The following is a 14,830-nucleotide window of genomic DNA, read 5'->3' as shown; positions in this document are numbered from 1 at the left end:
CGGGTACCCATCTCCTTTTTCGGGGGGGGGGGTTACTGCTGGGTAGTCACCTACTGTGGAGCACCCACGGGGACCACTCGAAGAAGGAGGAGTTACTCACCTGTGTAGTAACGATGGTTCTTCAGGATGTGTCCCCATGGGTGCTCCACTACCCACCCGTTCCTCCCCACTTCAGAGCTCTGTTTGTGTGTGTTTCAGAGACGTCCAGAGCGGTTGATCAGGAACTGGCGGGGACCGGATTGCGCACGTGACCATAAGCGCACGAAGAGCCGACGCGCATCGGCGCATGCGCGACCCGACGGAGACTGCTGAAGAATTTCCGACCTGCGGCGCCAGGGCGAGCCCGACACCTACTGTGGAGCACCCACGGGGACACATCTCGAAGAACCATCATTACTACACAGGTGAGTAACTCCTCCTTCCACCACCTTTTGTGCCTGCATCTCACCATCAAGACTGTTATGTCTCAACCCAATACATCTGCTGACAACTTCAGGCACTTAAAAAATCTGTTCCATAGAATTGCAAACTCTCTCTACATACAGCTACCATTGGAGGAAGTCAAGGACCAGCAGCATCAACTTCAAGATATTGTCCATACATCATTTTAAGATAATCCTATCCATCAGTGAGACTGTTCCTAAACTAGCGAAGGTTCTTGACTTCCATGTTTTCAAAATGTAAACACTCTGATAGAAAATATCTTCCAGGGAAGAAAGCTGAATTTTTTTTTAACTTCCCACCCCAAATCTTTGGTGGTCAATATGGTGCATGGGAGAGCTGGTCAGTACCAATATCTAGTCATTCGGGCAGAGATTGTAAACTCCTGGACCTATTTGGATGCAAGACAGACTCATAAGATATTCTCCAATTCAACATTTCAAATTTTGATGCTATCCTGGTCAGATATATTTCTGAACTACTCCAAATCAAAGGAATTCTTCTATGGTCTACAAAGACCAAAAAAGTGTAATTCAAGTCATTGCTATTTGAGGGACCCCCAAGTACAGACAGCCCTATGAGCCTCATTAGATTCTGCAAACGCTGCTTCTTAATACGTTGTGACTGTTGTGGTCACGAGGGGCCTGTCTTGGGCTTTTTACCTCTTGGGAGTATAAACCACAGTAGAAGACATACCATCAGATGCTGTTCAGTTCTGCACACCAGAAGTGCAGTTCCTTAGATTGAATCATAGACTAAAAGAACTGGAAGAGACCTGGAGAAATCAAGTCCAGTTCTCTGCTCTCCTGGCAGGACAAAGTACCATCTGTTTCATCCCTGTTTAAATATTTATCCAATCTGTTCTTAAACTTCTTCAATGCTGGAGATTCTACAACCTCCCTAGATCATTTATGCCAGTACTTAACCACCTTAACAGGAAATTTTTTCCTAATGTCCAGCCTAAACCTCCCTTGCTCCAGTTTAAGCCCATTGCTTCTCGTCCTATTATGAGAGGCTAAAGAGTGATTTTTTTTTTCTCCCTCCTCCTTATAACATGCTTTTAGGTACTTGAAAGCTGCTGTTATATCCCTTCTTAGCCTTTTCTTTTCCAAACTAAACAAACTTAATTCTTTCAATCTTCTCTCATAGGTCATATGTTCAGGATCTTTAATCATTTTAGTTGGTCTTCTGTAGATCCTCCCCAGTTACTCCACATCTTTCCTAAAATGTGGTGCCCAGAACTGGACGGAGTACTTCAGTTGAAGCCTAGTCAATGCAGAGTCGAATGGAAGAATTATTTCTTGTCTTGCTCAGCGTGCTCCTCTTTATGCATCCCAGAATCACATTTGGGGCTGGCTGGTTGGTTGGTTGGCAACAGTGTCACACTGACTCATACTCAGCTTGTGGTCCACTATGACCCCTTGGTCCCTTGCTGCAGTATTGCAGCGTATGACATTGCTTCCCAAATTGTATGAGTGAACCTGATTGCTTCTCCCTAAGGGGAGTGCTTTGCATTTGTCCTAAGTGAACTTCGTCCTAGTTTCCTCAGCCCATTTCTCTGGTTTGTCCAGGTAATTTTGAATTCTGACCCTGTCCTCTAAAGCACTTGCAACCCCTCCCAGCTTGATGTCATCTGAAAATTTGATAAGGGTGCTCTGTCATCTTCTAAATCATTGAAGATATTGAACAGAACTGGCCCCCACAACTGACCTTGTGGAGCCCCATTTGTTTCCTTCTAGCCTGACTGTGAACCATTTATAACTGCTGTCTGCAAACAGTTACCCAACCAATTACACACCTGCCTGGTGGTAGTCCATCTAGGTTGCCTTTCTCTAGTTTACTAATAAGGTCATGTTATACTGTTATCATATGCTTTACTAATGTCTAGGTATATCTTGTCCACCACTTCCCTTTTATCAGCAAGGCATGTTATCCTATCAAAGAAAGCTGTCGGGTTGGTTTGACATGATTTGTTCTTGACAAATCTATGCTAGCTGTTACCCATCACCTTATTGTCTTGCGCATGTTTGCAGAGGGATTCCTTAATTATTTGCTCCATCATATGGAGGCCAGAAACTAGTCTCAGAGCACACAAAAATATCGGCATTTCCCTTAAACACTTCCAAGCTACACTTCGTTCTCTTGGGATATACACACCAGCACCATAGAGATGCTTAGGGAAGTACCAATTCTGCCCCCTCCCCACCAATCATGTACTCAACAGTACACCCTTCAGTTGCTGTACAATACCCAATGCCATCATTCCTCTTTTCATCTCAAAGCTGTTCAAAGTGGGTCAGTCAAACTGCCACTTCCTCCCATATTGTGGAACGAATGTGTAAGACTTAACAAATGTTGCAGGGCGTCCTAGTTTATCTAGTATTGCTAATGGACTGTGTCTGCTGACTGTGTTGAAAGCTGTGGTCGTGAATGATAGCCTGAAGAAAGCTCTAGGTCTTAATGTCATCAGGGTTGCCTCTTTCAAACTGCACAGTAGATTTCAGATAAAGGTAAACAGTTATCTCTGCTTGAGCACTATTCAGAGCTATACACCCAAGAAACATATGTCACTGGTGAATTGCTGGATCAAATACCAACTCTATAGGTCATGCCAGAACTAGATATGGAGTCCACTGAAGAAGAGCTAAGCATGGCTATTGATTTGCTGTCAAGAGACAAGGCTCCTGGAAAAGAGGGTACTTGAGCAGAAATCCTCAAGTATGGGGAAGAAGGCCTGTTACCATATCTTCATCAGCTGCTACTTAAATGCTGGGAGGAGGGTTAGGTACTGGAAGAGAGGTATGATGAAGTTACTCTTCATCCTTTTTTTTTTTTTTTTTGCCTCACAATAGTGGTAGATTGCTGCTAAGTATAGTAAGAACAGATTTTTGCAAGAGTTACCTTAGTGTGTCTAAAACACCTGGTCAGTCATTTTTGTCCTGATTCACGGTTGGAAGATGGACTATAGACATATTTTGCTCTGCGTCCACTCCAGGAAGTGTGTGGAGAGCAAAACTGATCATTGTACATTCTTTGTGTAGTGTTCGGAGTCCCTAAATCTTTGTGCCTCAATTCTGCCCCAGTAAAACACATACAGCTCTTTTATGTCTTCCAAAGATATAAAGGGTAAGTTTTTCAAATGCTACTGTGATAAGGACTGTATGACTCTGCGTCTAAAACTTAACAAGTCTGACCTGTATGAGCATTCTGCTCTTGACATTTGTAGGAGTTCATCAAACATGTATTTACTTAGGGGTGCTCATTTCCAGAACTGTCAGAGTAAATATAGGTTAAACCTGTCTAGTCCAGCACATGCTCCAGCATGATTTTAGTTAGCCAAGTGTCCAGTTATGGATGTAGCCAAGTTTCCCGTGGTCCCATAAAGTTTGTTTACCATCACCAGTCTCCTGGCTCTGTGTTCCGTGCTATTATTTAGTTCTGATTTACCTCTAAATGTCAAATGAGTGTCCAGTAAGCAGTGGAAGCATTGGTAATGATCTAGACAGCATTGACCTCCTGTGGTTTGACAGATTTTCTCATTTGGTGCCAGTCAGTGCCTGAGGGTGCCAGACAGAGAGGTTCAAACTGTACTTTCTTAATTAGAATAGGCTTTTGCCAAAGATAGGTACGAACGTAGGAGTGCTTATTTGCTAGTAGTTCATTCCTGCATTTTAAAGTATTTAAAAGTACCTCTGTAATTCTAGAGCTGATGACTTATCAAGTGATTTTAGCCTCCAAGGAATTCCAGTTCAGTCTCTTCATGGCAACAGAGAACAGTGTGATCGAGAACAAGCTTTGGATGACTTTAAGCAAGGCAAGTATTGCTCTTGAATGGTATTCTGTTGAGCCCGGCAGTTTGTCTATACTGTAATGTCCACCTCACCTAATATCATTTTTGTAAACACACAGCAGTCTAAAATAAAGGAACATCATTGTTAATTATTCTGAGTCTTGTTCCCACACATTTTAATTGTATTAGTGTATCAAATAATGAGGAGTCCTGTATCACCTTAAAGGCCAACAAATTTATTTGAGCATAAGCCTTTGTGGGCAGAGACTCACTTCATGAGCTCTGCCCATGAAAGCTTAAGCCCAAGTAAATCTGTTAGTTTTTAAGGGGATGCAGGACTTCTCAGTTATTTGGCTACAGACTAAGACTGCTACTCCTCTGATACTTGTCACAATGTACCAAATACTAGCTCTAGAAAACAATGGCAAGAAAGTGGAGATAAGTTCCTACTTTATTCCAGCAGCAGCCTGTGGTCTGGTTGCAGCCCATGTGACCGTCTCAGGAACGTACTTCTGTGGAGGTGACCTACATAAGGCAGAAAGCTGTATATGTGGCCCGGAGTGGTACATAGGTTCACAACCACCGTTTTGTCTGTTAAATATTGAAAGGGCTGTGAGTGAAAATGAAATGACTGTTTAAAGTACTAATAATTTGGCTTTCATATGTGGAAATTTCTTTTGAAAACCAGTGTTTTGTGAGCATAAAGGTTAGATGAATATGCAATTGAAATATTAGCAGGTAATTAAGATGAAGGCTACGCCGGTGGTTGGGTTACTACAGGTTGAACCTCTCTCGTCCAGAATCTTTGAGATCTGACAGGTGCCAGATGACAGAATCTGCTGGACTATGGCTACGTCTAGACTATCCCAAATCTTCAAAATGGCCATGCAAATGGCCATTTCAGAGAGAACCAATGAGGCACTGAAATAAATATTCAGCACCTCATTAGTATGCCGCTGGCCATGGCACTTTGAAATTGCTGTGGCTCATCCAGACAGAGATCCTTTTCGAAACGTCCCTGGGACCTTGGAAATCCCCTTATTCCTATCAGCAGATAAGAATAAGGGGATTTCAAAGCTGGTGGGGTCCTTTCGGAAAGAAGCACCGTCGGGATGAGCTGTGCGGCAGCGAGCCATGGCAATTTCGAAGTGCTGTGGGTGGCGGCATGCTAATGAGGTGCTGAATATTTATTTCAGCGCCTCAGTAGTAATCTTCGAAATGGCCATTTGCATGGCCATTGTGAAGAGATGGCTCGTGTAGACCCAGCCTATGGGAGGTCAATATTTTCTAGCACATTACCAACACTTCCACGGCTTACTTAGGCTCTTAGACAGGAGTAAATTACAGCTAATTAACAACACAACACTGCGAAACAGGGCTGGTGTCTGGAAACAGATTTTATGGGACCACTGGAAACTTGGCCACACCCATAACTGGTCATCTGACTGACTAAAATCATACTGGATTACAGAGTTTGCCAGATGAGAGTTCCAGATTAGAGAGGTTCAGTCTGTAGGTTGAGAATTGGAAGATCTGGATTCAGTTTTCTGATCCGTTACAGATTTATGATGTGACTTTTCAGCCAGTCTTTCTGTCCATCAACCTCTCGCCTGTAAAATGCTCATAGGAATCACTTTCATTACATGGTTCAGGGAGGCAAAATATGTTGGATTGTGTGGTGCTCTGATACAGGGTAAATGGGGGCCTTAATAAGCATTGAAGTGGGGTAGATTATGTATTGTACATTTTTTTTAAACCTGCTGTTTTTTAACCTGCTAATGTATATTTTCCATACATGTTTTTTGCAGGAAAAGTGAGAATACTAATAGCTACAGATTTAGCATCCCGTGGGCTTGATGTACAAGATATTACTCATGTTTTCAATTTTGATTTCCCTCGGAACATTGAAGAATATGTTCATAGAGTAGGTCGTACTGGACGAGCAGGGTAAGTAGTTTTTTTTTTTCTACACATGAATTATTTTTCATATATTTAAAATGACAGCAAATCTTACTCTTTGGATTTACTCAGATTTTCATTGTACATTTTTACTATGTTCTGTAAATCTAGCCTTTTCCACCAGTTCTGTTAATCAGAACTCAATTTACAAATTGCAAAGTTATTTCTGAAATATCAGTACTTTGTGCTTCTAACCACTTCCTGTCCTTGCACAAATTTAACTTCTACCTTTTTTTCCTAAGTTAGCTGAAGTTCTACATGGTTTCTAAATAGACATCTAGTCTCCTTCAAAATAGATTGCCTTCAAATGCTTTTTTCTGCTGTAGGCACATGAGTGTTGTGTGAAGTCAATTCTGTTGCATGTATAATACAGATAGAAAGTGTCCAACAATTTAGTTTTTCCTTTCTCTTGATGAGTAAGAGACTGTATTTTTTTCTCTTAGACGCACAGGAGAGGCTGTAACGCTTGTCACTAGGAATGACTGGAGGATAGCATCTGAGCTGATTAACATTCTGGAAAGAGCAAATCAAGTAAGTATGTTTACCTTAGCAGGGCAAGATGCAAAATGCAAAGAAAGCTCTCAATTGTTTAAATATACTTGAACATTTTTAATTCAGCAACCCTGGAAAAGTGTTTGCCAGATTAAAGATTTTACCAGGCCAGGGAAGGTGTGTGTGGTGGGGAGGGATGGGTACCTGCCTGGCTCTGTGCCCCCTACTGCTCTCATGTACTGCCCCCACAACTATAGGATTGGTGGGGAACACCCTCCAGTGAAGTGTGTCACTGCTGCCATTCGTTCTCCTGTGGCAGAGGGCAAGTGACAGCAGGCAGAGCCTCTTCTTCCTCCTGTCAGGATCCGTACCATGGTGGTTCTCAGATAAGGGACACCCAGAATGTGGAGGTTACACTGTATGATTGATTAAATCCCTTTCAAAGTGGTATTTTAGCCGAGGGGAGGACTTTACTGAGGCCCATCCTTAACTCTAGAGCTTGGGCCCTCCAACCTTTTTTAAAAAAATCCTCAGATTGGACATTATGGCAGTGGTCCTAGACCTCAATTATAAAAAACCCAAAAGACAGAGGTGGTTGCCATTCAGTACAGAGTCTGCCTAACTTTATCAAATTCTTCAGCTGAGCAAAGAAAAGGGGCTATATGGGGGAGTGGACTAGGTTTTCCAAAAGGCATTTGTTGAAGTGCTTGTCCATAAGTCCATTCTTGTTAGGCTGCCCAGGCCACATAATTATAGGGTGCAGTGGGCTCAGCCACCACTAATTTCCTTCTAATTACTTGTAGCTGGCAGTGTCCAGGCCTCAATGCAGTTGTGTAACTATTTTCCTTATAGGTACTTGTAAGTGTATGTGCAAAAGAATAGGATTTTGGTACAGTGAAGAATATTCAGTATAGTCATATTTCTTATTCAAGGGGAAAATATCTTCCTTTAGTACAGGGAATTACTTAAAACTGAATCAGAGTCTTCTGGCTCTAAAACCTCCCTCCTCTCCTCACATGCTGCTTAATTATGGCTACACAAAATGCTTATTTGTCCCAGAAATAAAGGAAATAGACTTGTAAGTTTTCCAACTGTAGTCCTCTTTAAAGAAAGAACAGAAGCCGAGAGCTGCTAATCTCAAACTTTGGTATAGTCTGCCCTGTAGCCTGCCTTGGAATTGTGCAAGCAAAGAAACTTCCCTGCGTTCTACCCCACCCCCATCCCAAGAAGCTCACCCTAGATCCAGAAGAGCTCTAATGTAAGTTTTTTAGATCAACAGCTGATTCGTGAGTCCCATCCTGCAAGACAATCCTGGCTGTGGCCTCTAGTAGGAGTTTTTAGATCCCCTAGATCAACTTGAATGGGGTTGAAAGGATCATCACATTTGTGGAAAGTATAAATTTTAGATCACTTTCTGCAGACTTGTGTAAAGAAGTTGAAATTGACTTACTGCTCCTCATCTAAGGGGACTTCACATGAATCACTGAGTTTGACTTATTGTGTTCAATGTTTAGTTTTCTAAAAGATTTTAGAGTAGTGTTCATTAGTGTACTAAATATTAACCTGTTTCAAAGTGGTCCATTATAGGTATGAATATACATGCCTGCTGCAGCCTGAGGAGCAGGGGGGGCGAGATCGCGGGATGTCAGTGGTGGGCAAGTGGTTTGGGGGCGTCTGGTACGGCTGTGAGGATGGCAGCACCCATGGAGGCTGCTTGTGGTGTGCTGGCTCAGATTGCATGGCTTCCAGGCCCAGTCCTGTGCTCCCTGCATGCACGTGCCGCACCAGATCTGTGGGGCTCCAGGGACAGCTGTAGCCAGATGAAGAGTTGGTGGCTTTGGCTGGGACCCAAGGTGGCTGGGCTGCGAGATCGGCGCCTTCCTGGAGGACGTGGGGCTGCAGCAGCATGAGGCCAGGGGAAGGGGGACCTGGGGGCAACGAAAACTGATAAGGTGCAGTGTGGTGCAGTCGGGAGACATGGGAGTGGATGGGGAAAAGGGGACAGGGAGGGAGGATCTGGGGGTGATGGTAGCTGATGAGAGGCAGAGGGGTGGGGAGGAGGGTCCTGGGGAGGCGAGGAGGACGTCATGGAGAGCTTTGGGACATGTGGTGCCAGGGAGGTGCAAGAGGTAGTGGGACTGTACCCACATTCTCCATGCTCCACTGCCTTGTGGGTTATCCTGGAAAGGAGCAAGGCTAAGGGAGTAAACCCTGACAGAAAATCTGGAGGGAAGTCCTAAGGCAGTTCTGTGCCAACTTCTGGCATTGACCCGGCAGCTCCTGCAGCTGAGCTGGTACCAGACATAGAGGTTATCCTCTCCTTTGGACTATATCAGTAAAGCCGAGAGGGGAACACTGGCATCTGGGCAGCCCAGGGTCCCAATAATCACCCAAGCTCACGCCTGGAGAGGTACTCCAGCATTGCTAACAGCGTTGAACCAACACGGGAGGTAACAGATACCGGTTATAACCTCTTGCTCGATTGGCATAGAGAACGAGCGCCAGGGGTTGCCTCTGACAGTGGGAGAGATCATCACATCTCACTGGACAGTCACCGCCCACCTCAAGCTGGGCAGCCCCCAGCCAATAGGGTACTGTCCCGCCACAGTTCACCTGCCTCACTGGGTGCGTGAGCCTTAAGGTTCCCAAACCTGACAAGTGACCTGAAATCTGAGCACCAAGCAAACCAATAAGACAATCAACAAGAAAAGGAAACCATCAAAGTTTTAAACTTGCTTGCTGGAATGTGCGGACCATGCTGACAGGTCTGACTGAAGATCTTCAGGACATCAGCGACACTCGAAAGACCGCTGTCATCGATGAGGAACTGAAGAGGCTCCAAGTTGAAATTGCTGCTCTGCAAGAGACACATCTCCCAGATTCGGGATCTCTAAAGGAAAAGGACTACACCTTTTTCTGGCAGGGTAAAGTCTGAGAAGAACCCAGGGAGCATGGAGTTGGCTTTGCCATCAGAAACACCCTTCTACAAATGGTGGAATTAGTCATGGGTGGATCAGAAAGACTCCTTCAGGTCATACTTCAAACTCGTGCTGGTCCTGTCCACCTGATTACGCTTACGCCCCAACCCTGTACGCTGCACCGGAAGTAAAAGACAAGTTTTATGACATGCTTAGTGCTGCCATAGCACAAATACCTGCTCGCGAACAACTGTACGTTCTGGGTGATTTCAATGCGACAGTTGGAGCCAATCGTGACTTGTGGCCTTCCTGCTTAGGCCACTTCAGTGTGGGAAAAATGAATGAAAATGGTCAGCATCTTCTCGAACTTTGCACGTACAACAATCTGTGCATCACAAACACATTTTTCCAAACCAAGCCACAGCACAGAGTGTCGTGGAGACACCCACGCTCAAAACACTGGCATCAACTACATGTGGTCATCGCTAGACGTGATAACCTCAAAAATGTCCTTCTGACACGCAGCTATCATAGTGCTGACTGTGGTACAGATCGCTCATTAGTTTGCTCCAAACTCAAGTTGATTCCCAAGAAGCTGCACTGCTCTAAACCGACTGGAAGGCCCCGCATCAATGCCAGAGAGACGGCTAACTCAGAGAGCTGAAAAGTTCAGAGCGCCCCCAAGGAGAATCTGCACAGCAACCCTGGGGGTGCTGATGTGACATCCAGATGGCAGCATCTGAGGGATACAATGTACAACACGGCCTTGTCGGTGTTTGGAAGAAGAGCTAGAAACACAAATGACTGGTTCGAAGCTAACTCTGGTGAGATGATTCCAGCCATCAAAAAAAAGCGCACTGCGCTCCTAAAGTACAAAGGTTCACCGAGCCAGAATACCCTGCAAGCACTCAGAGCAGCCAGAAAAACAGTACAGCAGACGGCCAGGCGCTGTGCCAACAACTACTGGCTCGAGCTATGCAGCAGCATCCAGACCAGTGCTGACTTTGGTAACCTCAGGGGAATATACGAGAGCATCAAAAAGGCATTAGGACCCACCCAGAACAAGATGGCACCTCTGAAATCCAAATCTGGTGAAGTTATCACTGACAAAGCCAAACAGATGGAGCGCTGGGTCGAGCACTACTCCAAGCTGTACTCACGTGAGAACATTGTGGTCGACTCAGCCCTCAATCCCGTCGAACTCCTACCAGTGATGGATGAACTGGACCAGGAACCAACTGTGGATGAACTGAATAAAGCCGTTGACAACATTGCAGTAGGAAAGGCCCTGGGCCAGGATGATGTACCACCAGAGGTAATCAAGTGTGCCACAGACACTCTCCTGGAATGCCTACATGAACTACTGTGCCTGTGCTGGAGAGAGGGTGAGGTTCCACAGGATATGCACGACGCTAACATTGTATAAGAACAAAGGAGACAGAAGCGACTGCAACACTTACAGTGGAATCTCCCTCCTAAGCATCACTGGTAAACTTCGTTCACGTCATCCTCGGCAGACTCCAGAAGATTGCTGAGAGGGTGTATCCTGAATCACAGTGTGGATTCCGCGCAGAGAGATCTACTGTTGACATGGTGTTCTCTCTGAGGCAGCTGCAGGAGAAATGTGGGAAGCAGAGGAAGCCACTTTATATTGCCTTCATCGACCTAACCAAGGCCTTCGACTTGGTCAGCAGGGATGGACTGTTCAAACTGCTCCACAAGATAGGTTGTCTGCCACGGTTACTCAAGATGATCCAGTCTTTCCACAAAGACATAAGAGGAACCGTCCAATACGATGGCACATTATCAGATGCTTTCAGCATCGTGAGCGGCATCAAACAAGGATGTGTCCTTGCTCCAACATTGTTCAGGATCTTCTTCGCACTCCTCCTTAAACACGCCTTTGCATCTTCAACAGAGGGCAGCTTTTTGCACACAAGATCTGACGGGAAACTTTTTAATCTTGCAAGGCTGAAAGCTAAATCCTAAGGTGCGGGAAGTCCTCATCAGAGACATGCTGTTCGCAGATGACGCTGCTGTCATGTCACACACAGAAGACCAGCTTCAGAAGCTGCTGGATCGGTTCTCCAAAGCATGCAAGGACTTTGGGCTTTCCATCAGCCTAAAGAAGACAAATGTACTTGCTCAGGACGTTACTGATTCTCCATCAATCAGCATTGACAGCTATACATTAGAGGTCGTCCATGAGTTCTTTTACCTCGGGTCCACCATCACTGACACACTGTCCTTGGAGACTGAGCTAAATAGGAGGATCGGTAAAGCAGCCACAACTCTGTCCAGACTCAGCGAGAGAATGTGGAATAACAACAAGCTGTACACTCACACCAAACTGCAAGTGTACAGAGCCTGCATCCTCAGCACCCTCCTTTATGGCAGCGAGACTTGGACCCTGTATGCCTGCCAGGAAAAGAGGCTGAACGTCTTCCACTTGCGCTGCCTCAGGCGCATCCTTGGAATATCGTGGAAGGACAGAGTGCCCAACACTACCATCCTTGAGCAAGCTGGAATCCCAACTAGGCACACCCTCCTCAGGCAGCGTCGGCTCCGCTGGCTTGGCCACGTCCACAGGATGAATGATGGAAGGGTCCCAAAAGACATCCTGTATGGCGAGCTAGCCTCTGGCAAAAGACCTCCCGGACGCCCCCAGCTGCGCTACAAAGATGTTTGCAAGAGAGACCTCAGGGAAGTGGACATCAAGCCAGACAGCTGGGAGGAGCTGGCAGACGATCGCAGCAGATGGAGGCAGGAACTATACAAGGGCCTTCAGAAGGGTGACTTGAGGATCAGACAGCTAGCAAAGGAGAAGCGAGCCCACAGAGAGCACAGCAAGGACCTGCCAGACACCTATTACATATGCAACAGATGCAGCAAGGACTGTCACTCTTGTGTGGGTCTTCACTGTCACAGCTGATGCTGCAAATGAGGATGCCAAACGGAACTACGAAGGGCGCGTTTCATAGCCTACGTAGACTGAAGGATGCTACTACTATACATGCCATATTCAGAAATTAATTCATTTGTGTAGAAAACTCCATGTAATTACCAGGGTCAAAGATGTTAATAGGTCATCAATAAATGGCATATCATTTAGGAGTCATCTAACCTTTTATATCAGTTCTGTTGATGAGAACTTAATTTACAAATTGCTTAGTTAAGGCTTGATGCCCTGCCCCACCCCAACCTCATGAGGGATCCTGGCACCATCTTTGGATGATCCAGAGACTTCAGTACTGACTGAGTTGGTACCAGTCACATAAGCAACTTTCACTCTGGTGCTATAACCCCTCCTCTACCTCACAAGGCAAATTTTTCTGTATTGCAGTCATTTGCAGTAATGGGTCACCTTCAAGATTCAGCTGAATCAGAATCATAATTGCTGTCCGTGGTGCTGAATGTTTCCTCTACAGTGCCAGCTATCACTACTGCTGTGGTTTTTGCGTACTACTTCAATACTGGTTGAGCCACACTTGGGGGTAGATGTTAGGACCCCCAGCTACCCTTGTCTGAATGGGAGGTGTTTCCTTTATTGGATTCAGATTGAAATAAAGAATAATTTCTTGATTGTTCCCTGATGTCATGTTAATATGATACTTAAGACTCAGATTTGAGAGCCTGCATCAAGATCTGGGGCTTACAGACACAGGCAGTCTTCTTCATGACACCCACTTGGGTGTCGGGCCTTTTTCCCCTATAGCAGGGTTTTTTAAATTTGTGTTCCATGGAACACTGGTGTTCCACGTGATGTGAGCAGGTATTCTGTGAAACGAAATTGATGCTTTAAGTTGAAACTCTCTAATCTGGAACATTCATCTGGAAACATCTGTAATCTGGCATGATTTTAATTATCTTGTGACCAGTTACCATGGGGGTGGCTGGGTTACCCGTGGTCCCATAAAGCTTGTTTCCAGACACCAGTTCTGTTTCTCAGTATTCTGTGCTGTTACTTAGCTGTAGTTGATTCCTAAATGTCTAAGGGCCCAGTAATCAGGGGAAGTGTTGGTAACATGGCTAGAAAATATTGACCTGTGGTCATCAGGCAGATTCGTTTGTCTGGCACCAGTCAGAACCCACGAGTGCCGGGCGACAGAGTTTCAACCTGTACCGAAAACCCTCAAAATGCATGATTTTGAGTTGTGCTTAACTTGCACTAATGTGAGTTAAGGACAACTCAAAATCCCACTCCCCCTCTGGCCATGCACGGCCCTGGTTCAAACCCCCTGCACACGGCTCCAACTCACCCTCCCTGTGCAGCTCTGGCTCAACTCCACTTCCCTCTCCCCCGCAGCCCTAACTCACCCCAGGCTTAACCCCCCTGTGCCCCTCCCATGGCCCACCCACCACCAGGCTTATCTCTCCCCAAATGCCCCTCCAACTCAGGACTTACCTTTCAAAAGGAGCTCCAGGTGTTCCTGCTGTTTCCCCAGCTGTAGAGCATGTGTTCCACTGGGGAAAAAAGTTGCGCCCCCTCACATAACTCTAGGGACTACTCTAGTGATACTTTTCATTCTCAAACATTAAATATGAAAGTATGTGTTCATCCAAATACCTTTGTATTTTTGATAGTATTTATGGAAACATTTAATTTTTAAAATGCATTTATAACAGTATAGTTAATATGTGACCTGTGCAGACACAGTCTGTTTGGACTGTTTCAGCAAGAGTCATGTTCAGACAAATGACATGATGCTGCACCTTTTATGAGGATCCAAGTCTCCAGCATCATTCCTAATATTAAGCAGATTTGTGATCAAAAGATGCAAAACCACTCTTCCCATTTAAAAAAAAAAAAAAAACTGTAAAATGTTACTTATAAATTTACTTTTAATTTTCTGTAATGAAAATAAAAACACAAAATTTAAAAATATTTTTCCATACCTAATTTGTTTTGCATTTCTTTTTCATAAAAAATGGTTTTTAAACTTTGAGGAAGGACACTCCTTTTTTGAACAATATCTCCTTTCTATTTTTGTACAAAAAGTAACACTAACCATCCTTCTTTTGGCCGTTATTTTGCTCTTTTGTTTGTACTTAATTTTTTTACTTAATTATAGGATTGGTAACTGTCCTATCAGAAGGACATTAGTTGTTCATTCAGATGACTTTCTCTTGTTTTTTGGATTTTTGGAAAATAAGACATCTAAATAACCTAATTCTTTTTTAAATCATCTTTTGAGCATTACATGCAGGAATTTTTTGGTATGAAATCCTC

The 14,830-nt window shown here is 44.7% G+C and overlaps 1 protein-coding gene across 1 annotated transcript in view; it reads left to right on the top strand.

The window, feature by feature from the left end:
- The window catches only part of DDX43 (DEAD-box helicase 43), a 79,189-nt gene that overhangs the window by 56,319 nt on the left and 8,040 nt on the right, over positions 1-14,830 (top strand). The window contains exons 13-15 of the mRNA XM_074988874.1: positions 4,146-4,255; positions 6,040-6,178; positions 6,634-6,721. Of these exons, the coding sequence (XP_074844975.1) occupies positions 4,146-4,255; positions 6,040-6,178; positions 6,634-6,721 (337 nt within the window). The remainder of the gene's footprint in view (positions 1-4,145; positions 4,256-6,039; positions 6,179-6,633; positions 6,722-14,830) is intronic.

This window comes from Carettochelys insculpta, chromosome 3 (assembly GCF_033958435.1).
Source record: "Carettochelys insculpta isolate YL-2023 chromosome 3, ASM3395843v1, whole genome shotgun sequence".
NCBI lineage: Eukaryota > Metazoa > Chordata > Testudines > Carettochelyidae > Carettochelys > Carettochelys insculpta.
Note: the sequence above shows the minus strand (reverse complement) of the source record. Positions and strands in the feature narration are given on the sequence as shown.